The sequence below is a fragment of the Salmo salar genome, chromosome ssa26 (assembly GCF_905237065.1).
Source record: "Salmo salar chromosome ssa26, Ssal_v3.1, whole genome shotgun sequence".
Taxonomy (NCBI): Eukaryota; Metazoa; Chordata; class Actinopteri; order Salmoniformes; family Salmonidae; genus Salmo; species Salmo salar.
The window spans coordinates 8,835,502-8,860,842 of NC_059467.1; the positions used below are offsets into that span (position 1 = coordinate 8,835,502).

Here is a 25,341-nt window from a genome sequence, read left to right on the forward strand (position 1 = left end):
GCACATGTTCTTCCCATCACTCTTTCTCGGTCTCTGCCTACTCACAGGAATCCTCTCAGGATCCCTCACCCTGTACCCATCTTCCACTACCAATCTTCACTGCTTTGGCATACAACACTTTCTGTACTACTCTAGGCCATCATTGTAAATAAGAATTGGTTCTTAACTGACTTGCCTAGTTAAATAAAGGTTAAATACATAACCCTGGCAACCTCAATCTGCCTTTCTCTCACTAGACACCTCCGATCTCCAGCCCCATGGGCACCCCCACAACTAACATGCATAACTTGTCCCACCGATACCACACATTCCATCGTCTTATGCCCTCCTGCACACTTCTCACATCTAGGCATCTCCCTCCTACACACTGCTGCAACATGCCCATAAACTTGACACCTAAAACACTGTAGTATTTTCAGGAAACAAAAGCTCTCACGGGATAACTGACACTTCCTACCCTGACCTTATCTGGCAAAGACTCTTCATAAAAAGCATGACAGACAAAGTCTTCTGTTTCCCCACACTCTCCATCGGATCTACATCTCACCAAACTGTGTGTCACAGACACCAGGAATCTTATGTTTCAACTGCTCCTCCTTAACACTTAGTGTCGACCCCGTTATCACTCCTTTCATCGGCGCCCTTCTCTGGAGAGCAAAGCATGTCCCAATTCTTGTCCCTCATCGCGTAATCCGGATTACCCGCTCCCTCTGGGTGGAGGAAACACAATAAATCTACATGAGTCCACTCCTAGTTACCTTCACCAACTCAACAGTTCCCAACCTATCCTCCCCCACAGTTTGACACCACATATGTTTCAGCCAAAATGAAATGATCCATTGGCTCTACAAATCTGACTCCCACTGGGCCAAAATCATCCTTATCATTCTCGGGACGAGGCCTGAATTCTCATTGAAGAAATATTTGATCATCATACAGTTCTCTTTTGCCCAAATTATAATCTATAACAAACAAAATGGACTGCGTTTTGTAGACTTGACCATTTGCCAAAGTAAAAAAAAAAGCGTTTAGAAGGACTGCCAGGGCGAATTGAGTTATTGCACATCAAGGCAGGCCTTCCCTTACGGAAAAATTCAAATAAATTATAGAACGCGCAAATAGGATCTCACTATCTCGTGCTTCACTCTGCCCACCTCCTTGTTCTATAATTATTTTGATCCAATTGGAAACGACAGGCTATATATTGGGTTAATTTTCAAAAAAGATTTGCTCCAAATATGCAGTAACCCGTTATTTGAATCTGAACCGAGAAAGATGAACCCGGAAACATAACGCCCGAGCGGAGTTTCCACATCCGGTTTTCAGCGGAAAATGAAGCTAGTTTACGCGGAACCACAGCATGTGTACTTTTTTTGTGACTAAGATTTCGCTAAGTGTCTAGAATGATTTTCCAATGCCTCGACACGCAGCGTCGAACTCAAAGCATTCCGTTTACATTTTCGGAATAAGCTAACCAGTTACCCACCTGGAAGTACTTTGCCGTAGGACCAACTTTTTTTTTCTAATTCCAAACTGTCGTATGGAAGGTTTAGGGGGACCTGCAAAATCAAGGTAGCTACAGTAATTGCTAACTAACGTTAGCTAGCTGAGCTACTCTATTTGATCTGAGCCACTAGTCTTATGACAAACAATAGGCAACTCCATGTACAGATAATTCATGTATTTCAATCAATGCGCCCTTGCAAGTGGCATATTTGCCGTCAATATAGACTTCAATACATAGTTAGCTAGCAAGATGATTTGGCTACTTGGTGGTACTCACTATTCGTTTATGTTGTGTGCCAAGTCTCATTGGATCTAACATTACTGCAGTGAGATGCAAGTTAGGATTGTCAGGTAGCCTGAGGCTAGTTTGATAAGCTGTATGGGGGTAATTCAGGACACAAAGCACCCATTAGGTGTTGTGGTGTAATAAACAGTCGTGTTTACATGCAGACATAGGGAAGTAGTGTGGGTGGACTCCCTTGGTCAGTTGGTATAGGCCTAACGTTACACTTGGAATCACCACTATCTAATATTACAGAACGTATTTCCTCAGAATATTCCCATTCTCACTTTGATTTATAGGCTTAAGGAGATAGGCCTGGTCAGCTACTTGGAAATTACTAGGTCTAGCCAAACTATATTTAAGTTGACCCTGGGTGTCACCCAGATAGCTAGTTTAGTTGGTGTGAGATGGATGTAGATATAAAGCCAGAGGAGGAGGAGGTGGGGATATCCCCAGCTGTCATTTGGTCTGACACTTTTGATGCAGGTTATTCATGTGCCGAAAATAGATATGACACAGCAAAACAACGTCTTATTTGTAATCGGTTAGAAGATACAAAATCAAATGATAGCGAGATTAAAATGAAATCAACAAAAGTTGGTGCGCCACTTCAAACAGCTGTAAATGTGGGTGGTATAGGTGTTGTTCGTGTTCACACAGAACAGGATAGCCCAAGCACCTCTGTAGGGAATTTAATCAAAGAGGAGCCATGTTTTTACATGTCACCCAGTGATATTCAGATTGGAAAAGTATGTACCTTGTCTCGGTCTGTCCTGGTCAGCAACATTAAACAGGCAAATGTGATGTCCTTTGCAGAGAAAGTGGTGAAAAACTGCTACCCCTTGTGTAAAGAAATAGGTGTGGAATTTGATGTGAGATCCAAACCACTATCCAAAACAAAACTTGACTCACAGTTACTGACTAATGGTGTAATGTATGAGGTTCATAAGTTTGCGAAAAATACAAAAAGGAGTTATACGTATACTGTCTATAATATTCTGAAATATAATTTTAATGTATGTTTTCAAAATCAGAAACGCTGTCAAGATGCCTTACGTATTGCATCTAAACTGAATAGAATTGCCAAACGGAAACATGTCGCAAATAAAGACTTTTCAAAAAAAGTGTTTATAATACCGCTTGTGCCTAGACAATACAAGGAAAAAGAACCTACTTCACCTGCAAGATTCTCAAAAAGACAATTGGATTTGAAAAGGATACAAGAGGCAAATGATACAGAGGAGAAGAGGAACTGTCAGAAGATGGTTAGCAAGACCGGTTTGAAAAATCTGGTCGCTGATGCAAGGACTGTATGGTCTCTGCATGATGAAGAGATCATCTCTATCGAAACAGATGAAACTGTCAAGCTTGGCCAAGATAATGGACCCACTGACTTCTGCTTAAAGGAGTCTGATGTTCACTCTGGGGTCACAGAGCAAACCCCATGCCCAGAGAACTACCAAGTTGACATTTGCAGGAAAATGATCAATGAAATTGTTACGAGTGGTGAAATGCAACAGATGAGATGGATTTTTGTACCTTTTTCAAACTGTTTTGGTGTTGGGACTGGTTCGGAAAAGAAATTTCAACAAATCCTTGCTGAATACAGATCAGACATCCTACCACTGGTAGTTGAGAAACATTGTGGCTTTAGTTCCACTGAAAAGACAATGATGTGCCTTGTAAGTCAGCTCTTCTGTGGCTTACATTTGATTGATGGCTTAGCTCACCAGGCAAAAACAACTCTTCTACTTTGGGAAAATATGATTTTAGGAGATAAAGAAGTAGGAGTCCATAGCTCCCCTAACATTGGGACAACAGAGTTGGAGTCTGGAACAGTGCGTTTGGTGAGTTCTGTGAGTGATGCTGTGCAAGAGCTTGGATGGGCAGAGGACGGTCAGCTTGTTCCGTTCGAAAGCTTTTTGACCAGCAAAAAAGAATTTGAAGAAGTTCCTTTGTCTCTATCCATTGGACACAGAATTGATGGTCTGTTTCATAATTCTGCTGGAGTGTGTAGCATCCATGATGATTTGGTTGAGTTTACCAGTACGTACGGAGCTGAGAGTAGTTTGCTTGCTGCAGTTGTTGCTGATTTGGAGGTTCAACAGTTCAAGGCCGGATGCAGAGCTCTGGGTCTGGTTTCCAAGCTTATCATTGATCCTCTCTGGAGAGCCTTAACTTTGAAGGGAAACGTGTTGGAGATGGAAGAAAGATACCAAACCCTTGTTACCAAATTTAAGGAATGGCAGGAAGATGGGAGAGACCTTGTTAAAGGAAATGCATGCTTGTTTGATGACATTGATGTACCCAAGAACCTTGTGTTTGACAGGCTTACCATGTGGACCGACACAGACTTTTTTGAGTTGACTGTTCAGATTGTTGAGTTGATCCTAGCCAGTTTTCTGAAGGTATGTTCTATGATGCTTCCAGTCGAACCAGAGCTCCTGTCAAAGAAAAATGATCGATTCAGGAAGGATTTGGCAATATTAGATCAATTGCAAAAAGCTAAGTCAAATGCAGTCAGTATTGCCATTGAAGGCATGGACATGTGCAAGAAGAATCACACTTGGGAATGGCTGTCCTTTTTGGATGAACCAAAAATAGTGTCAATGAGGAAAACATTCCAGACAGTGTAGGCAAAGGAAGAAGAAAAGCTCTCTGCCACACCTGCAGAAGAATGGAAATGGTAAAGGAATAGACATGAAAGACAGGATATGTATTTTTTAATTTATCTATTTACTAATGAACCACAGTGCAGAACCTTTTAATAGCATGGCATCTTTCAAAAAATGCATGGAATGTGCTATTTTTTCTAGCACCTTAGCTTTTGTGTTTAGACTGGTGAAAGATAAACAGCAATGCAACCTCAGATGAGTTCAGACAAGTAGATACAAGTATAATATAGTTACATTATATACCTATTTTGTGGTATACTGTATTGCCTAAATATGTTCAAACGTGGTGTCAGTAAATGTTGAATGTCGAATAACGCTTATCCATTTTGTACCACATGTGAATGGTTCCACGTGCTTACCTGTTTTTATATTGTTTGAAATCCAATGTAGAGGTTTTTCAGGAAGTGTGCTGTCAGGAAAAGTGTAGAGGCAATAGTTGAATTTGCAGATTCCCTTGGCCTTCTATTCCCTTTTGATGCCTGGTCATGTTTATGAAAAAAAGAACATGATCATTTTGAAAGGAGACCAGTCGTTTTTTTTGTGTTATTAGCTGATTTCTGGACCATTTTCCCCCTCACTTTTTGTATGACCATTGAATTGCCTACTTGAATGGTCAACTTAAATAGAAACAAGATGGAGAGCAAGGCTCTGAAAGTTGTCAACTTTTCCACTGTCAAAATGAGTCATGCTTTGTTTTAATTGTTTTTAAATACATTTTTAAATCATATTTTCGTTATCCATTTTTGAGAGCCTGTTTTATCTCTATATTTTTGTTGGAGATCAAGATGTTTTCATTAGGACAAATGCACACTGGACTGCAGTGCTTTTCTATCTGCTGCAGCATTCAACCTTCCACATTACTGTAGACTTCAGGAAGAACATGCTTTTAGATATAAACATCAAATAATTAGCATAAGGTGAGAGCTTCATTCACTTCGAAAACTATTCACTGTTTCAATTAAGTAGCTATTTAGTTTCTTCTGTTTTTTGTTTTGTTTACTATGACAATGCATTCTGTCTTTCTGCAGGCCGAGTTCCAGGTTTGTGATGTCCACCATGAGAGATTCTTATTGAAGTTTAACCAGTGACTGTGTGTACCAGTGTTTCCTCTGGAAATGTTGTTAGCTGTGGGGGAAAACTTAGCAGGGGTGGGGGGGGTCCCCCTTTTTTGTGTGTTCTGGGGACCTCCCTGTAAAACTTAATATGTATAAGTACTCTGAACCTAGGTTCTGGTGACTTTTTAAAAGGAAAAAACTCAAAGGGAGAGGGACAAAGAGCATCTACTTTCACATTTAAATGTTCTTACTCGTTTCATTGCAGAGAAGTCCCTCTCACAATTAACGGAAGACACTGGTATAGTCAGTGTGATTGCTGCTATCTGGCTTTGGCAGGGGTAGAGCTGCCCCCACTCATCAAACTGTGAGGCCAGCTTTGTCATTGCTGTCAGCTTGTCCAACCTCTGAAATACATGAAAAACTAAGATATGTACACATTAAACAAGAGCCAACAGAGTGGTAGTTCAACAGGAAAAAGTGTTGGGCAACACTGGCCTGAAATATTCTCATCAAAAGATTGTCACACTCATGCCATACCTTGAATGCTTCAACTAGCACATGTTGCTTGTAAAAGAGGGCCACTCTTGCAGCAAGAACTGCCTGGAGAGGAGGGTCAGGTTAACCTCTCTTGGGTATGTGGGACGTGACCGTCCCACCCGCGGTACACACTATCAACAGCCAGTGAAATAGCAGGGCGGCAAATTCAAAACAACAAAAATCTCATAATTCAAATTTCTCAAACACACAAGTATTATACACCATTTTAAAGATCCTCCTTAATCCAACCACAGTGTCCGATTTCAAAAAGGCTTTACGGCGAAAGCATAAAATTAGATTATGTTAGGACAGCGCCTAAACAAGAAAAACCACACAGCCATTTTCCAAGCAAGGAGAGGCGTCACAAAAACCAGAAATACAGCTAAAATTCATCACTAACCTTTGATGATCTTCATCAGATGACACTCCCAGGACTCAGTGTTACAAAATACATGTATATTTTGTTCGATAAAGTTCATATTTATATCCATAAACCGCATTTTACATTGGCGCGTGATGTTCAGAAAATGTATTCCCACCAAACCTCCGGTGAATGAGCACATCAATTTACAAAAATACTCATCATAAACGTTGATAAAATTTACAACAGTTATTGAAAGAATTATAGATATACTTCTCCTTAATGTAACCGCTGTGTCAGATTGTAAAGTAGCTTTACGGCGAAAGCACATTTTTCAGTATTCTGAGTACAGAGCTCAGCCATCAAAGCAAGCTATACAGTTACCCGCCAAGTTCTGGAGTCAATAAACTCAGAATTAGTATTATAAATATTCCCTTACCTTTGCTGATCTTCGTTGGAATGCACTCCCAGGACTCCCACTTCCACAAGAAATGTTATTTTTGTTCGAAAAACTCCATATTTATGTCCAAATACCTCCTTTTGTTCACGCGTTCAGATCACAAATCCAAAGGCATAACGCGTGAGTGTAAAACCAGAGACGAAAAGTCAAATGGTTCCATTACCGTTCGTAGAAACATGTCAAACGATGTTTACAATCAATCCTTTGGGTCTTTTTAACATAAAACTTTGATAATATTCCAACCGGACAATAGCGTATTCATTACAGAGGAAAAAGAAGGAAGGGCGTGCTTGCCTGCCTGCGCAGTAAACAACTCACTGGTCCCAGGCAGTCCACTGATTGACTGAGCTCCTATTCTCTGCCCAGTAACAGTAGACGCATGAAACAAGTTTCTAAAGACTGTTGACAGCCAATGGAAGCCTTAGGAAGTGCAAAATGACCCCACAGACACTGTAGTTTCGATAGGGATTAGATAGGAAAAACTACAAGTCACTTCCTGGTTGGATTTCTTTCTCAGGTTTTTGCCTGCCATATGAGTTCTGTTATACTCACAGACATCATTCAAACAGTTTTAGAAACTTCAGAGTTTTATCTATCCAAATCTACTAATAATATGCATATCCTATCTTCCGGGCCCGAGAAGCAGGCAGTTTAATTTGGGCACGTTATTCATCTGAATTTCTGAATACTGCCCCCTACCCTAGAGAAGTTAAAGGTGTTTATTCTGCATTAGGAAATCCTTGTCGACCCACTGTGCTGTCAGACTCAGCATGCTCATGAGGCTAACATCGCTGGTCCAAATGTCATTCGTGAAGCTAATAGCAGTGACGCCCATAGCAAGTAGCTCATGGATGTGCGTTTCAACAATACTGTGTAACTCCGGTAGGGCAACATCTGAAAAATAGCGCCTACTTGGTAGTGTGTACCGGGGCTCGAGGTGCTCGAACCAGTTCGGCAAAAGCCAACATCATCCATGACAGAGAATGTTATTTGAATCTGGGTGTACAACAGCTCTTTTCAGGGTCCAGTTTGTGATCCTCAAAAATGTATTAGTAGTGTCTTTTTTGTTGTGAGTTCCACTTATTTTTTTGTGCTGTCTACTAACTTTCCTGCCGGTTTGAATATTCATGAAACATGATCATCTTTGGCTCTGCTCCTTATGTTTATTCACAGATCCTCTGCTTGAAACAATTACGGGATGTGAAGTCTGATTCTGTTCTCAACTTGTTGACCTGCCCTGAAGATGTTGAACACCACTGTTACACCTTCAGCCATTTATTTTTTTCCTGTCAGTCGATGGGCTGACTGACCTCAAGGCGCAGAAGGTGTTTTAAGGTTTGTCGTCAGACACAAATTATTCAGAGTCTGTTGTGAAAGACAAAGATATCCAGTCATTTCTAATTATTTATAATGTATGACAATAGTAGTTAAACACGACTCGAGAAATTATTGAATTACATATTCCTTGGCGGCAGTCAGCCTAGAGGTTTGAAATGTGAATCAGTTACTGAAGGGTGTCTAGTGTCATTTCCCAGCTGACCTCTGTGTACTAGTGTTGTGCCTTTTAGCTGGGCACATATGGGCCCTAAAATGTTCCATGGGCCCTAAAATGTTCCATGTGTGGTGTGCTGCGGCTGACCTGGTGCCTCTGCACGTGTGTTTTGGGGGGTTGGGAAAGGCTAAAGACAAAGTTCAATTTCTGGAAAAAAGGACAAAGCGTTATCCTGTTGTATTTTAGGTATAGGAGGAGGTCTGGTCATCTAGTCTGGTGCAGTGGGGTGTTCCAGGTCCGCAACACTTGAGGAGAAAACTTCTTAATCATGATAAGGTATGGTAAACTTGTGACTGTACGTGTCATAGTCAGTGTGTGGACCTCTATGAATCATTACTTAGCTAGGGACAGTTAGCTGCTTGCACATACAATAAATATTTATACAACTTTCTACAAAATTGGCTTGCCACTGTAAATGCTCAAAAACATGATGGTTCTTATCACACCGAAAGCGCACTTGATGATTAAATTATTTGTGTTGCTCCTTCCTTCACAGGTCCTCTGCTTGCCATACTAGAGGGACATAGTCTGTTTCCATCCTCAACTTGCGGACCTGCCCTGAGGATGTTTTACACCACTGTTGCGCCTTCAGCCATGTTGATTTCCGACTGGTTGTCTTTGGACTACATGCCATGGGCTGACTGACCTGAACCTTTACCAGAACAGAAATACAATGTTCATCAGACTTTCCTCACATTGGACTACTCTCTGATTAGTTATGAGGTCACAGGAAATGGACTCATTACTCATAAATCATTGCAGCTCACTTGACTGCTTCTGACTGTGGGTAGCAGAGCTCTCTGGTGTTTCACCATTTGAAATTAAACAACAAAAATGTAAATGACCATTGTTTTACACTTCCGACATATCGCAGCAGTAAGAGTAGTATTCTACCCGACTCATATAAACAACATCCTTGAGTGTTTCGTTGATGAATGTATCTTTATAAGATTGTATTCCTTTTTTACCTGTAAAAAACCTGTAGACATGCATGATCCTGTAAATATTTTCAAGGAACATAAATCTCACTACTTGGTATTTTTATATGGGGATTGTGAAAAATATATTTGTAATGTACTTTTGTATGTTAATTGTAAATCAAAATAGTTTTCATTGGACTAGTCCATAAGATTTTAGTCAGGATTTGTTTGTCTTCACCAACTGTTCTTAATTATGCAACCTTTTTTGTCCAATTATCTCCACGTAATACAGCCATCTTTTCCATTCTTGGTTATCTGCCTCTGTAGCCTTTATCTAAACTTTCATTTTTTTGTATTACTTTATTATTTTTATTGCTACTGTCTTCACATGGAGATGTTAGTTATGGGTTGATGATTCCAATTTGGCAACAGGTGCTTGGATAGTTGGGATTAAATAAGTATTGTTACGGTAATAAAAAATGTAAATATCGGTCCCACTTTAAACCAAGTACTACATTCACAAATCATCTATAAGTGTTTGTCGTACTCTATGAAGGGTTACATACCCATTGCCACTGTAGAGTGAATTGCCAAATGTGACATAACTCAATATGTATGTTCACACACCATTTGTAGAGTATGACATATGGTTCTAGACTATTTGTGAAGTATTTATGTAGTGTTTATGAAGCCTTTATGAATGCTATTTAATGCCTTTATAAGTTGTACTCAAAATTATAAATACTAGTATTATTAATAGACTTATATTTGTTTGGGGTGTTAAGTGAGCTAGCAAGTGTATTATGGCATTTAGGTGTTATGGATAATAGCTCTGGAGGAGAGGTCGAGCCAAAACAAAGTAAACACTGTTGCCTCCAGTACGATAGGTGGCGATATTGCACTGTTTATCTTGACTGCAAAACAAAGAAGCAGATGCAAATGTCCAATCTGGAGTATCATGGGTCATGCACTGCATACGTGGAGTGTCTGAAAGTGGGCGTGTCAACAGAAGTGGGTGTATGGAAAGCGAATCAGCTAATTGGGCAGATTTGTTGCCACTTGACCATTTTGTGTGTGGGCTGCACGACAAGTAGATTGTTGAAAACCGTAGCATTTTAGCTAACCTTAATACCGTCATTCTCCTAACCTGCCACGTTAATGATCCAAACCTGCTACGCATTTTAGCTAAGCCTAACACCTTTCCTAACCTTAACCTCATTCTACTAACATGCCACGTTAATTATCCTAACCTGCTACCTTCTTCTTTGGGATTTGGTTGGCGGATCGCATCCAACTTCGTAGTAAATCCTCGCAATCCCAAGTACTCCTCTGCCGCTGCCACCACAACCAGTATTTTCTGTGACTTTCGATCCATTTCTGCAGTACAATTGAGAACCATGGCTATAAATGCGAAAAAGCCAACCTTACTGAAGCACATGTTCTTCCCATCACTCTTTCTCGGTCTCTGCCTACTCACAGGAATCCTCTCAGGATCCCTCACCCTGTACCCATCTTCCACTACCAATCTTCACTGCTTTGGCATACAACACTTTCTGTACTACTCTAGGCCATCATTGTAAATAAGAATTGGTTCTTAACTGACTTGCCTAGTTAAATAAAGGTTAAATACATAACCCTGGCAACCTCAATCTGCCTTTCTCTCACTAGACACCTCCGATCTCCAGCCCCATGGGCACCCCCACAACTAACATGCATAACTTGTCCCACCGATACCACACATTCCATCGTCTTATGCCCTCCTGCACACTTCTCACATCTAGGCATCTCCCTCCTACACACTGCTGCAACATGCCCATAAACTTGACACCTAAAACACTGTAGTATTTTCAGGAAACAAAAGCTCTCACGGGATAACTGACACTTCCTACCCTGACCTTATCTGGCAAAGACTCTTCATAAAAAGCATGACAGACAAAGTCTTCTGTTTCCCCACACTCTCCATCGGATCTACATCTCACCAAACTGTGTGTCACAGACACCAGGAATCTTATGTTTCAACTGCTCCTCCTTAACACTTAGTGTCGACCCCGTTATCACTCCTTTCATCGGCGCCCTTCTCTGGAGAGCAAAGCATGTCCCAATTCTTGTCCCTCATCGCGTAATCCGGATTACCCGCTCCCTCTGGGTGGAGGAAACACAATAAATCTACATGAGTCCACTCCTAGTTACCTTCACCAACTCAACAGTTCCCAACCTATCCTCCCCCACAGTTTGACACCACATATGTTTCAGCCAAAATGAAATGATCCATTGGCTCTACAAATCTGACTCCCACTGGGCCAAAATCATCCTTATCATTCTCGGGACGAGGCCTGAATTCTCATTGAAGAAATATTTGATCATCATACAGTTCTCTTTTGCCCAAATTATAATCTATAACAAACAAAATGGACTGCGTTTTGTAGACTTGACCATTTGCCAAAGTAAAAAAAAAAGCGTTTAGAAGGACTGCCAGGGCGAATTGAGTTATTGCACATCAAGGCAGGCCTTCCCTTACGGAAAAATTCAAATAAATTATAGAACGGCGCAAATAGGATCTCACTATCTCGTGCTTCACTCTGCCCACCTCCTTGTTCTATGATTATTTTGATCCAATTGGAAACGACAGGCTATATATTGGGTTAATTTTCAAAAAAGATTTGCTCCAAATATGCAGTAACCCGTTATTTGAATCTGAACCGAGAAAGATGAACCCGGAAACATAACGCCCGAGCGGAGTTTCCACATCCGGTTTTCAGCGGAAAATGAAGCTAGTTTACGCGGAACCACAGCATGTGTACTTTTTTTGTGACTAAGATTTCGCTAAGTGTCTAGAATGATTTTCCAATGCCTCGACACGCAGCGTCGAACTCAAAGCATTCCGTTTACATTTTCGGAATAAGCTAACCAGTTACCCACCTGGAAGTACTTTGCCGTAGGACCAACTTTTTTTTTCTAATTCCAAACTGTCGTATGGAAGGTTTAGGGGGACCTGCAAAATCAAGGTAGCTACAGTAATTGCTAACTAACGTTAGCTAGCTGAGCTACTCTATTTGATCTGAGCCACTAGTCTTATGACAAACAATAGGCAACTCCATGTACAGATAATTCATGTATTTCAATCAATGCGCCCTTGCAAGTGGCATATTTGCCGTCAATATAGACTTCAATACATAGTTGGCTAGCAAGATGATTTGGCTACTTGGTGGTACTCACTATTCGTTTATGTTGTGTGCCAAGTCTCATTGGATCTAACATTACTGCAGTGAGATGCAAGTTAGGATTGTCAGGTAGCCTGAGGCTAGTTTTATAAACTGTGTGGGGGTAATTCAGGACACAAAGCACCCATTAGGTGTTGTGGTGTAATAAACATTCATTTTTACATGCAGACATAGGGAAGTAGTGTGGGTGGACTCCCTTGGTCAGTTGGTATAGGCCTGACGTTACACTTGGAATCACCACTATCTAATATTACAGAACGTATTTCCTCAGAATATTCCCATTCTCACTTTGATTTATAGGCTTAAGGAGATAGGCCTGGTCAGCTACTTGGAAATTACTAGGTCTAGCCAAACTATATTTAAGTTGACCCTGGGTGTCACCCAGATAGCTAGTTTAGTTGGTGTGAGATGGATGTAGATATAAAGCCAGAGGAGGAGGAGGTGGGGATATCCCCAGCTGTCATTTGGTCTGACACTTTTGATGCAGGTTATTCATGTGCCGAAAATAGATATGACACAGCAAAACAACGTCTTATTTGTAATCGGTTAGAAGATACAAAATCAAATGATAGCGAGATTAAAATGAAATCAACAAAAGTTGGTGCGCCACTTCAAACAGCTGTAAATGTGGGTGGTATAGGTGTTGTTCGTGTTCACACAGAACAGGATAGCCCAAGCACCTCTGTAGGGAATGTAATCAAAGAGGAGCCATGTTTTTACATGTCACCCAGTGATATTCAGATTGGAAAAGTATGTACCTTGTCTCGGTCTGTCCTGGTCAGCAACATTAAACAGGCAAATGTGATGTCCTTTGCAGAGAAAGTGGTGAAAAACTGCTACCCCTTGTGTAAAGAAATAGGTGTGGAATTTGATGTGAGATCCAAACCACTATCCAAAACAAAACTTGACTCACAGTTACTGACTAATGGTGTAATGTATGAGGTTCATAAGTTTGCAAAAAATACAAAAAGGAGTTATACGTATACTGTCTATAATATTCTGAAATATAATTTTAATGTATGTTTTCAAAATCAGAAACGCTGTCAAAATGCCATACATATTGCATCTAAACTGAAACGAATGGCCAAACGGAACCATGTCGCAAATAAAGACTTTTCAAAAAAAGTGTTTATAATACCGCTTGTGACTAGACAAAACAAGAAAAAAGAAGCTACTCCACCTGCAAGATTCTCAAAAAGACAATTGGATTTGAAAGGGATACAAGAGGCAAATGATACAGAGGAGAAGAGGAACTGTCAGAAGATGGTTAGCAAGACCGGTTTGAAAAATATGATCGCTGATGCAAGGACTGTATGGTCTCTGCATGATGAAGAGATCATCTCTATCGAAACAGCTGAAACTGTCAAGCTTGGCCAAGATAATGGACCCACTGACTTCTGCTTAAAGGAGTCTGATGTTCACTCTGGGGTCACAGAGCAAACCCCATGCCCAGAGAACTACCAAGTTGACATTTGCAGGAAAATGATCAATGAAATTGTTACGAGTGGTGAAATGCAACAGATGAGATGGATTTTTGTACCTTTTTCAAACTGTTTTGGTGTTGGGACTGGTTCGGAAAAGAAATTTCAACAAATCCTTGCTGAATACAGATCAGACATCCTACCACTGGTAGTTGAGAAACATTGTGGCTTTAGTTCCACTGAAAAGACAATGATGTGCCTTGTAAGTCAGCTCTTCTGTGGCTTACATTTGATTGATGGCTTAGCTCACCAGGCAAAAACAACTCTTCTACTTTGGGAAAATATGATTTTAGGAGATAAAGAAGTAGGAGTCCATAGCTCCCCTAACATTGGGACAACAGAGTTGGAGTCTGGAACAGTGCGTTTGGTGAGTTCTGTGAGTGATGCTGTGCAAGAGCTTGGATGGGCAGAGGACGGTCAGCTTGTTCCGTTCGAAAGCTTTTTGACCAGCAAAAAAGAATTTGATGAAGTTCCTTTGTCTCTATCCATTGGACACAGAATTGATGGTCTGTTTCATAATTCTGCTGGAGTGTGTAGCATCCATGATGATTTGGTTGAGTTTACCAGTACGTACGGAGCTGAGAGTAGTTTGCTTGCTGCAGTTGTTGCTGATTTGGAGGTTCAACAGTTCAAGGCCGGATGCAGAGCTCTGGGTCTGGTTTCCAAGCTTATCATTGATCCTCTCTGGAGAGCCTTAACTTTGAAGGGAAACGTGTTGGAGATGGAAGAAAGATACCAAACCCTTGTTACCAAACTCAAGGAATGGCAGGAAGATGGGAGAGACCTTGTTAAAAGAAATGCATGCTTGTTTGATGACATTGATGTACCCAAGAACCTTGTGTTTGACAGGCTTACCATGTGGACCGACACAGACTTTTTTGAGTTGACTGTTCAGATTGTTGAGTTGATCCTAGCCAGTTTTCTGAAGGTATGTTCTATGATGCTTCCAGTCGAACCAGAGCTCCTGTCAAAGAAAAATGATCGATTCAGGAAGGATTTGGCAATATTAGATCAATTGCAAAAAGCTAAGTCAAATGCAGTCAGTATTGCCATTGAAGGCATGGACATGTGCAAGAAGAATCACACTTGGGAATGGCTGTCCTTTTTGGATGAACCAAAAATAGTGTCAATGAGGAAAACATTCCAGACAGTGTAGGCAAAGGAAGAAGAAAAGCTCTCTGCCACACCTGCAGAAGAATGGAAATGGTAAAGGAATAGACATGAGACAGGATATGTATTTTTTAATTTTAATTTATCTATTTACTAATGAACCACAGTACAGAACCTTTTAATAGCATGGCATCTTTCAAAAAATGCATGGAATGTGCTATTTTTTTCTAGCACCTTAGCTTTTGTGTTTAGACTGGTGAAAGATAAACAGCAATGCAACCTCAGATGAGTTCAGACAAGTAGATACAAGTATAATATAGTTACATTATATACCTATTTTGTGGTATACTGTATAGCCTAAATATGTTCAAACGTGGTGTCAGTAAATGTTGAATGTCGAATAACGCTTATCCATTTTGTACCACATGTGAATGGTTCCACGTGCTTACCTGTTTTTATATTGTTTGAAATCCAATGTAGAGGTTTTTCAGGAAGTGTGCTGTCAGGAAAAGTGTAGAGGCAATAGTTGAATTTGCAGATTCCCTTGGCCTTCTATTCCCTTTTGATGCCTGGTCATGTTTATGAAAAAAAGAACATGATCATTTTGAAATGAGACCAGTCGTTATTTTAGTGTTATTAGCTGATTTCTGGACCATTTTCCCCTCACTTTTTGTATGACCATTGAATTGCCTACTTGAATGGTCAACTTAAATAGAAACAAGATGGAGAGCAAGGCTCTGAAAGTTGTCAACTTTTCCACTGTCAAAATGAGTCATGCTTTGTTTTAATTGTTTTTAAATACATTTTTAAATCATATTTTCGTTATCCATTTTTGAGAGCCTGTTTTATCTCTATATTTTTGTTGGAGATCAAGATGTTTTCATTAGGACAAATGCACACTGGACTGCAGTGCTTTTCTATCTGCTGCAGCATTCAACCTTCCACATTACTGTAGACTTCAGGAAGAACATGCTTTTAGATATAAACATCAAATAATTAGCATAAGGTGAGAGCTTCATTCACTTCGAAAACTATTCACTGTTTCAATTAAGTAGCTATTTAGTTTCTTCTGTTTTTTGTTTTGTTTACTATGACAATGCATTCTGTCTTTCTGCAGGCCGAGTTCCAGGTTTGTGATGTCCACCATGAGAGATTCTTATTGAAGTTTAACCAGTGACTGTGTGTACCAGTGTTTCCTCTGGAAATGTTGTTAGCTGTGGGGGAAAACTTAGCAGGGGTGGGGGGTCCCCCTTTTTTTGTGTGTTCTGGGGACCTCCCTGTAAAACTTAATATGTATAAGTACTCTGAACCTAGGTTCTGGTGACTTTTTAAAAGGAAAAAACTCAAAGGGAGAGGGACAAAGAGCATCTACTTTCACATTTAAATGTTCTTACTCGTTTCATTGCAGAGAAGTCCCTCTCACAATTAACGGAAGACACTGGTATAGTCAGTGTGATTGCTGCTATCTGGCTTTGGCAGGGGTAGAGCTGCCCCCACTCATCAAACTGTGAGGCCAGCTTTGTCATTGCTGTCAGCTTGTCCAACCTCTGAAATACATGAAAAACTAAGATATGTACACATTAAACAAGAGCCAACAGAGTGGTAGTTCAACAGGAAAAAGTGTTGGGCAACACTGGCCTGAAATATTCTCATCAAAAGATTGTCACACTCATGCCATACCTTGAATGCTTCAACTAGCACATGTTGCTTGTAAAAGAGGGCCACTCTTGCAGCAAGAACTGCCTGGAGAGGAGGGTCAGGTTAACCTCTCTTGGGTATGTGGGACGTGACCGTCCCACCCGCGGTACACACTATCAACAGCCAGTGAAATAGCAGGGCGGCAAATTCAAAACAACAAAAATCTCATAATTCAAATTTCTCAAACACACAAGTATTATACACCATTTTAAAGATCCTCCTTAATCCAACCACAGTGTCCGATTTCAAAAAGGCTTTACGGCGAAAGCATAAAATTAGATTATGTTAGGACAGCGCCTAAACAAGAAAAACCACACAGCCATTTTCCAAGCAAGGAGAGGCGTCACAAAAACCAGAAATACAGCTAAAATTCATCACTAACCTTTGATGATCTTCATCAGATGACACTCCCAGGACTCAGTGTTACAAAATACATGTATATTTTGTTCGATAAAGTTCATATTTATATCCATAAACCGCATTTTACATTGGCGCGTGATGTTCAGAAAATGTATTCCCACCAAACCTCCGGTGAATGAGCACATCAATTTACAAAAATACTCATCATAAACGTTGATAAAATTTACAACAGTTATTGAAAGAATTATAGATACACTTCTCCTTAATGTAACCGCTGTGTCAGATTTTAAAATAGCTTTACGGCGAAAGCACATTTTTCAGTATTCTGAGTACAGAGCTCAGCCATCAAAGCAAGCTATACAGTTACCCGCCAAGTTCTGGAGTCAATAAACTCAGAATTAGTATTATAAATATTCCCTTACCTTTGCTGATCTTCGTTGGAATGCACTCCCAGGACTCCCACTTCCACAAGAAATGTTATTTTTGTTCGAAAAACTCCATATTTATGTCCAAATACCTCCTTTTGTTCACGCGTTCAGATCACAAATCCAAAGGCATAACGCGTGAGTGTAAAACCAGAGACGAAAAGTCAAATGGTTCCATTACCGTTCGTAGAAACATGTCAAACGATGTTTACAATCAATCCTTTGGGTCTTTTTAACATAAAACTTTGATAATATTCCAACCGGACAATAGCGTATTCATTACAGAGGAAAAAGAAGGAAGGGCGTGCTTGCCTGCCTGCGCAGTAAACAACTCACTGGTCCCAGGCAGTCCACTGATTGACTGAGCTCCTATTCTCTGCCCAGTAACAGTAGACGCATGAAACAAGTTTCTAAAGACTGTTGACAGCCAATGGAAGCCTTAGGAAGTGCAAAATGACCCCACAGACACTGTAGTTTCGATATGGATTAGATAGAAAAACTACAAGTCACTTCCTGGTTGGATTTCTTTCTCAGGTTTTTGCCTGCCATATGAGTTCTGTTATACTCACAGACATCATTCAAACAGTTTTAGAAACTTCAGAGTTTTATCTATCCAAATCTACTAATAATATGCATATCCTATCTTCCGGGCTCGAGAAGCAGGCAGTTTAATTTGGGCACGTTATTCATCTGAATTTCTGAATACTGCCCCCTACCCTAGAGAAGTTAAAGGTGTTTATTCTGCATTACGAAATCCTTGTCGACCCACTGTGCTGTCAGACTCAGCATGCTCATGAGGCTAACATCGCTGGTCCAAATGTCATTCGTGAAGCTAATAGCAGTGACGCCCATAGCAAGTAGCTCATGGATGTGCGTTTCAACAATACTGTGTAACTCCGGTAGGGCAACATCTGAAAAATAGCGCCTACTTGGTAGTGTGTACCGGGGCTCGAGGTGCTCGAACCAGTTCGGCAAAAGCCAACATCATCCATGACAGAGAACGGTTGATGGTCAAGGGCAATGAATTCCATTATCTTGGCGTGAATGGATTTCGCCTTTAAGTTGTCTCGCTGGAATTTTCTTAGTCTTTCAAATGACTGCTTGACTTGAACATGTTTAGTTGTTGGAAGTGTGCGCTTAGTTTTGTTATGCTTTTGTTCTAAGTAGGGGGGTGATGCACTTTCCAATGAGTAATTAGATCTGGTATTGAAAGATTTCACTTTCTCCCCTCCTCGGGAAATAATAGCAGCACAAATGTTGCATATGGCCTTTTTGTTATCTTCCTTTAAAACTTCAAAATAGATCCACACAGCTGACGTTGTGGGCTTGGTTAGGAATGCTGTGTTGCATGTGTAGTGCTGTATTTTTCGTGGCGTCATTACGTCATCTACATACGTTATATAGGTACAGTGGGGGGAAAAAGTATTTGATCCCCTGCTGATTTTGTACGTTTGCCCACTGACAAAGAAAGGATCAGTCTATAATTTTAATGGTAGTTTTATTTGAACAGTGAGAGACAGAATAACAACAAAAATATCCAGAAAAACACATGTCAAAAATGTTATAAATTGATTTTCATTTTAATGAGGGAATTAAGTATTTGACCCCCTCTCAATCAGAAAGATTTCTGGCTCCAAGGTGTCTTTTATACAGGTAACAAGCTGAGATTAGGAGCACACTCTTAAAGGGAGTGCTCCTAACCGCAGCTTGTTAACTGTAAAAAAGACACCTGTCCACAGAAGCAATCAATCAATCAGATTCCAAACTCTCCACCATGGCCAAGACCAAAGAGCTCTCCAAGGATGTCAGGGACAAGATTGTAGACCTACACAAGGCTGGAATGGGCTACAAGACCATCGCCAAGCAGCTTGGTGAGAAGGTGACAACATTTGGTGTGATTTTTTTCGCAAATGGAAGAAACACAAAAGAACTGTCAATATCCCTCGGCCTGGGGCTCCATGCAAGATCTCACCTCGTGGAGTTGCAATGATCATGAGAACGGTGAGGAATCAGCCCAGAACTACACGGGAGGATCTTGTCAATGATCTCAAGGCAGCTGGGACCATAGTCACCAACAAAACAATTGGTAACACACTACGCCGTGAAGGACTAAATCCTGCAGCGCCCGCAAGGTCCCCCTGCTCAAGAAAGCACATATACATGCCCGTCCGAAGTTTGCCAATGAACATCTGAATGATTCAGAGGACAACTGGGTGAAAGTGTTGTGGTCAGATGAGACCAATATGGAGCTCTTTGACATCAACTCAACTCGCTGTGTTTGGAGGAGGAGGAATGCTGCCTCTGACCCCAAGAACACCATCTCCACCGTCAAACATGGAGGTGGAAACATTATGCTTTGGGGGTGTTTTTCTGCTAAGGGGACAGGACAACTTCACCGCATCAAAAGGACGATGGACGGGGCCATGTACCGTCAAATCTTGGGTGAGAACCTCCTTCCCTCAGCCAGGGCATTGAAAATGGGTCGTGGATGGGTATTCCAGCATGACAATGACCCAAAACATACGGCCAAGGCAACAAAGGAGTGGCTCAAGAAGAAGCACATTAAGGTCCTGGAGTGGCCAAGCCAGTCTCCAGACCTTAATCCCATAGAAAATCTGTGGAGGGAGCTGAAGGTTCGAGTTGCCAAACGTCAACCTCGAAACCTTAATGACTTGGAGAAGATCTGCAAAGAGGAGTGGGACAAAATCCCTCCTGAGATGTGTGCAAACCTGGTGGCCAACTACAAGAAACGTCTGACCTCTGTGATTGCCAACAAGGGTTTTGCCACCAAGTACTAAGTCATGTTTTGCAGAGGGGTCAAATACTTATTTCCCTCATTAAATGCAAATCATTTTATAACATTTTTGACATGCGCTTGTCTGGATTTTTTTCTTATTCTGTCTCTCACTGTTCAAATAAACCTACTATTAAAACTATAGACTGATCATTTCTTTGTAAGTGGGCAAACGTACACAATCAGCAGTGGATCAAATACTTTTTTCCCCCACTGTACCCACGTCAGCTTTGACATCAATTTTGCACATTGGCGTTAAACTAGACATCGGGCCGATGTTGGCATTTGTAGCTAATATCGGCCAATTCCGATATGCTTACCGATATACCGTGCATCCCTAGAAATAATAGAAAAGTGAAACATGTAATAATAGATACACAATGAGTAACGATAGCATGGCTATATACAAGGGGTACCAGTACCAAGTTGATGTGCAGGGATATGAGGTAATTGAGGTATATACTGTATGTACATATAACTAGGAATAAAGTGACCGATAGTAAACAGTAGCAGCAGCGTATGTGATGAGTTAAAAAAAGTAAGTTCAGGTAGCTATTTGGTTAACTATTTAACGAACTATTTAGCTCATGGCTTGGGGGTAGAAGCTGTTCAGGGTCCTGTTGGTTTCAGAATTAGTGCATCAGTACCGCTTGCCGTGCGGTAGCAGAGAGAACAGTCTATGACTTGGGTGGTTGGAATCTTTCTCTGACACCACCTGGTATAGAGGTCCTGGTATGGAGCTCGGGCCTAGTGATGTACTGGGCTGTCTGCAGTACCCTAGTGCCTTGCAGTGCCGTACCAAGCAGTGATGAAGCCAGTCATGCTGTTCTCAATGATCAGTCAAGACTGCATGTAGTATTTTTACCTCTACAGTGTAGAGTCAACCATGTGGTGATATGAAACATTCCACATTGTTCCTCTGATTTATGTATCACTGGTGGGGAGACAGTTTCTGGATCAAAATATATGCAAGTAATGCTGTGACTTGGGATTTGATATCTTTTTACAATGATTAACACTGTCACTAGGCCGGGATGAAGTGGATATTCATATCCTCTCATTACTGGAGGTCAATGAGGTATTCATTTTATTTTATTAATTTGCTTGATCTAATAATTTCATACATGTGTATTCACAGGTGATGCGTGTGCTTCTCTTTCAACTTGATGCATGTTATTTGAATCTGGGTGTACAACAGCTCTTTTCAGGGTCCAGTTTGTGATCCTCAAAAATGTATTAGTAGTGTCTTTTTTGTTGTGAGTTCCACTTATTTTTTTGTACTGTCTACTAACTTTCCTGCCGGTTTGAATATTCATGAAACATGATCATCTTTGGCTCTGCTCCTTATGTTTATTCACAGATCCTCTGCTTGAAACAATTACGGGATGTGAAGTCTGATTCTGTTCTCAACTTGTTGACCTGCCCTGAGGATGTTGAACACCACTGTTACACCTTCAGCCATTTATTTTTTTCCTGTCAGTCGATGGGCTGACTGACCTCAAGGCGCAGAAGGTGTTTTAAGGTTTGTCGTCAGACACAAATTATTCAGAGTCTGTTGTGAAAGACAAAGATATCCAGTCATTTCTAATTATTTATAATGTATGACAATAGTAGTTAAACACGACTCGAGAAATTATTGAATTACATATTCCTTGGCGGCAGTCAGCCTAGAGGTTTGAAATGTGAATCAGTTACTGAAGGGTGTCTAGTGTCATTTCCCAGCTGACCTCTGTGTACTAGTGTTGTGCCTTTTAGCTGGGCACATATGGGCCCTAAAATGTTCCATGGGCCCTAAAATGTTCCATGTGTGGTGTTCTGCGGCTGACCTGGTGCCTCTGCACGTGTGTTTTGGGGGGTTGGGAAAGGCTAAAGACAAAGTTCAATTTCTGGAAAAAGGACAAAGCATTATCCTGTTGTATTTTAGGTATAGGAGGAGGTCTGGTCATCTAGTCTGGTGCAGTGGGGTGTTCCAGGTCCGCAACACTTGAGGAGAAAACTTCTTAATCATGATAAGGTATGGTAAACTTGTGACTGTACGTGTCATAGTCACTGTGTGGACCTCTATGAATCATTACTTAGCTAGGGACAGTTAGCTGCTTGCACATACAATAAATATTTATACAACTTTCTACAAAATTGGCTTGCCACTGTAAATGCTCAAAAACATGATGGTTCTTATCACACCGAAAGCGCACTTGATGATTAAATTATTTGTGTTGCTCCTTCCTTCACAGGTCCTCTGCTTGCCATACTAGAGGGACATAGTCTGTTTCTATCCTCAACTTGCGGACCTGCCCTGAGGATGTTTTACACCACTGTTGCGCCTTCAGCCATGTTGATTTCCGACTGGTTGTCTTTGGACTACATGCCATGGGCTGACTGACCTGAACCTTTACCAGAACAGAAATACAATGTTCATCAGACTTTCCTCACATTGGATTACTCTCTGATTAGTTATGAGGTCACAGGAAATGGACTCATTACTCATAAATCATTGCAGCTCACTTGACTGCTTCTGACTGTGGGTAGCAGAGCTCTCTGGTGTTTCACTATTTGAAATTAAACAACAAAAATGTAAATGACCATTGTTTTACACTTCCGACATATCGCGGCAGTAAGAGTAGTATTCTACCCGACTCATATAAACAATATCCTTGAGTGTTTCGTTGATGAATGTATCTTTATAAGATTGTATTCCTTTTTTACCTGTAAAAAACCTGTAGACATGCATGACCCTGTAAATATTTTCAAGGAACATAAATCTCACTACTTGGTATTTTTATATGGGGATTGTGAGAAATATATTTGTAATGTACTTTTGTATGTTAATGGTAAATCAAAATAGTTTTAATTGGACTAGTCCATAAGATTTTTGTTAGGATTTGTTTGTCTTCACCAACTGTTCTTAATTATGCAACCTTTTTTGTCCAATTATCTCCACGTAATACAGCCATCTTTTCCATTCTTGGTTATCTGCCTCTGTAGCCTTTATCTAAACTTTCATTTTTTTGTATTACTTTATTCTTTTTATTGCTACTGTCTTCACATGGAGATGTTAGTTATGGGTTGATGATTCCAATTTGGCAACAGGTGCTTGGATAGTTGGGATTAAATAAGTATTGTTACGGTAATAAAAAATGTAAATATCGGTCCCACTTTAAACCAAGTACAAGTACTACATTCACAAATCATCTATAAGTGTTTGTCGTACTCTATGAAGGGTTACATACCCATTGCCACTGTAGAGTGAATTGCCAAATGTGACATAACTCAATATGTATGTTCACACACCATTTGTAGAGTATGACATATGGTTATAGACTATTTGTGAAGTATTTATGTAGTGTTTATGAAGCCTTTATGAATGCTATTTAATGCCTTTATAAGTTGTACTCAAAATTATAAATACTAGTATTATTAATAGACTTATATTTGTTTGGGGTGTTAAGTGAGCTAGCAAGTGTATTATGGCATTTAGGTGTTATGGATAATAGCTCTGGAGGAGAGGTCGAGCCAAAACAAAGTAAACACTGTTGCCTCCAGTACGATAGGTGGCGATATTGCACTGTTTATCTTGACTGCAAAACAAAGAAGCAGATGCAAATGTCCAATCTGGAGTATCATGGGTCATGCACTGCATACGTGGAGTGTCTGAAAGTGGGCGTGTCAACAGAAGTGGGTGTATGGAAAGCGAATCAGCTAATTGGGCAGATTTGTTGCCACTTGACCATTTTGTGTGTGGGCTGCACGACAAGTAGATTGTTGAAAACCGTAGCATTTTAGCTAACCTTAATACCGTCATTCTCCTAACCTGCCACGTTAATTATCCAAACCTGCTACGCATTTTAGCTAAGCCTAACACCTTTCCTAACCTTAACCTCATTCTACTAACATGCCACGTTAATTATCCTAACCTGCTACCTTCTTCTTTGGGATTTGGTTGGCGGATCGCATCCAACTTCGTAGTAAATCCTCGCAATCCCAAGTACTCCTCTGCCGCTGCCACCACAACCAGTATTTTCTGTGACTTTCGATCCATTTCTGCAGTACAATTGACAACCATGGCTATAAATGCTAAAAGACCACCTTACTGAAGCACATATTCTTCCCATCACTCTTTCTCGGTCTCTGCCTACTCACAGGAATCCTCTCAGGATCCCTCACCCTGTACCCATCTTCCACTACCACTCTCTTCACTGCTTTGGCATACAACACTTTCTGTACTACTCTAGGCCATCATTGTAAATAAGAATTGGTTCTTAACTGATTTGCCTAGTTAACTAAAGGTTAAATACATAACCCTGGCAACCTCAATCTGCCTTTCTCTCACTAGACACCTCCGATCTCCAGCCCCATGGGCACCCCCACAACTAACATGCATAACTTTTTCCACCGATACCACACATTCCATCGTCTTATGCCCTCCTGCACACTTCTCACATCTAGGCATCTCCCTCACTGCTGCAACATGCCCATAAACTTGACACCTAAAACACTGTAGTATTTTTGGGAAACAAAAACTTTCACGGGATTTTTATTTATTTCACCTTTATTTAACCAGGTAGGCAAGTTGAGAACAAGTTCTCATTTACAATTGCGACCTGGCCAAGATAAAGCAAAGCAGTTCAACACATACAACAACACAGAGTTACACATGGAGTAAAACAAACATACAGTCAATAATACAGTAGAAAAATAAGTCTATATACAATGTGAGCAAATGAGGTGAGATAAGGGAGGAAAAGTAAATACAATACAGCAAGTAAAACCCTGGAATGGTAGATTTGTAGTGGAAGAAAGTGCAAAGTAGAAATAGAAATAATGGGGTGCAAAGGAGCAAAATAAATAAATACAGTAGGGGAAGAGGTAGTTGTTTGGGCTAACTTATAGATGGGCTATGTAC

General features: G+C 40.6%; 2 protein-coding genes across 7 annotated transcripts; both read left to right on the forward strand.

Moving 5' to 3' along the window:
* The first annotated feature begins 1,321 nt into the window (after nucleotides 1-1,321).
* Nucleotides 1,322-9,663, forward strand: LOC106587080 (uncharacterized). Of its 2 annotated transcripts, none has more exons than XR_001324361.2 (4): nucleotides 1,322-1,572; nucleotides 8,051-8,212; nucleotides 8,616-8,705; nucleotides 8,926-9,663. XR_001324361.2 is itself a non-coding variant. In XM_014175016.2 (4 exons), exon 1 carries the CDS (start codon nucleotides 2,197-2,199, stop codon nucleotides 4,423-4,425), a length of 2,229 nt encoding a protein of 742 aa, XP_014030491.2. In that variant the 5' UTR covers nucleotides 1,579-2,196; the 3' UTR covers nucleotides 4,426-5,381; nucleotides 8,051-8,212; nucleotides 8,616-8,705; nucleotides 8,926-9,663. The 2 variants fall into 2 exon arrangements, 1 of the variants encoding a protein (XP_014030491.2); XM_014175016.2 differs by lacking the exon at nucleotides 1,322-1,572 and adding an exon at nucleotides 1,579-5,381.
* A 2,440-nt stretch (nucleotides 9,664-12,103) lies between these two features.
* On the forward strand, nucleotides 12,104-23,408 carry LOC123730735 (uncharacterized). 5 transcript variants are annotated; one of them, XM_045708061.1, is made up of 5 exons: nucleotides 12,361-16,167; nucleotides 16,279-16,340; nucleotides 21,799-21,960; nucleotides 22,363-22,452; nucleotides 22,673-23,408. In XM_045708061.1, exon 1 carries the CDS (start codon nucleotides 12,979-12,981, stop codon nucleotides 15,205-15,207), a length of 2,229 nt encoding a protein of 742 aa, XP_045564017.1. In that variant the 5' UTR covers nucleotides 12,361-12,978; the 3' UTR covers nucleotides 15,208-16,167; nucleotides 16,279-16,340; nucleotides 21,799-21,960; nucleotides 22,363-22,452; nucleotides 22,673-23,408. The 5 variants fall into 5 exon arrangements, 4 of the variants coding, with proteins under 4 accessions (XP_045564017.1, XP_045564016.1, XP_045564015.1 ...); XM_045708060.1 differs by having other exon boundaries at nucleotides 16,279-16,290; XR_006762137.1 differs by lacking the exons at nucleotides 12,361-16,167; nucleotides 16,279-16,340 and adding an exon at nucleotides 12,104-12,354.
* Nucleotides 23,409-25,341: the final 1,933 nt, after the last annotated feature.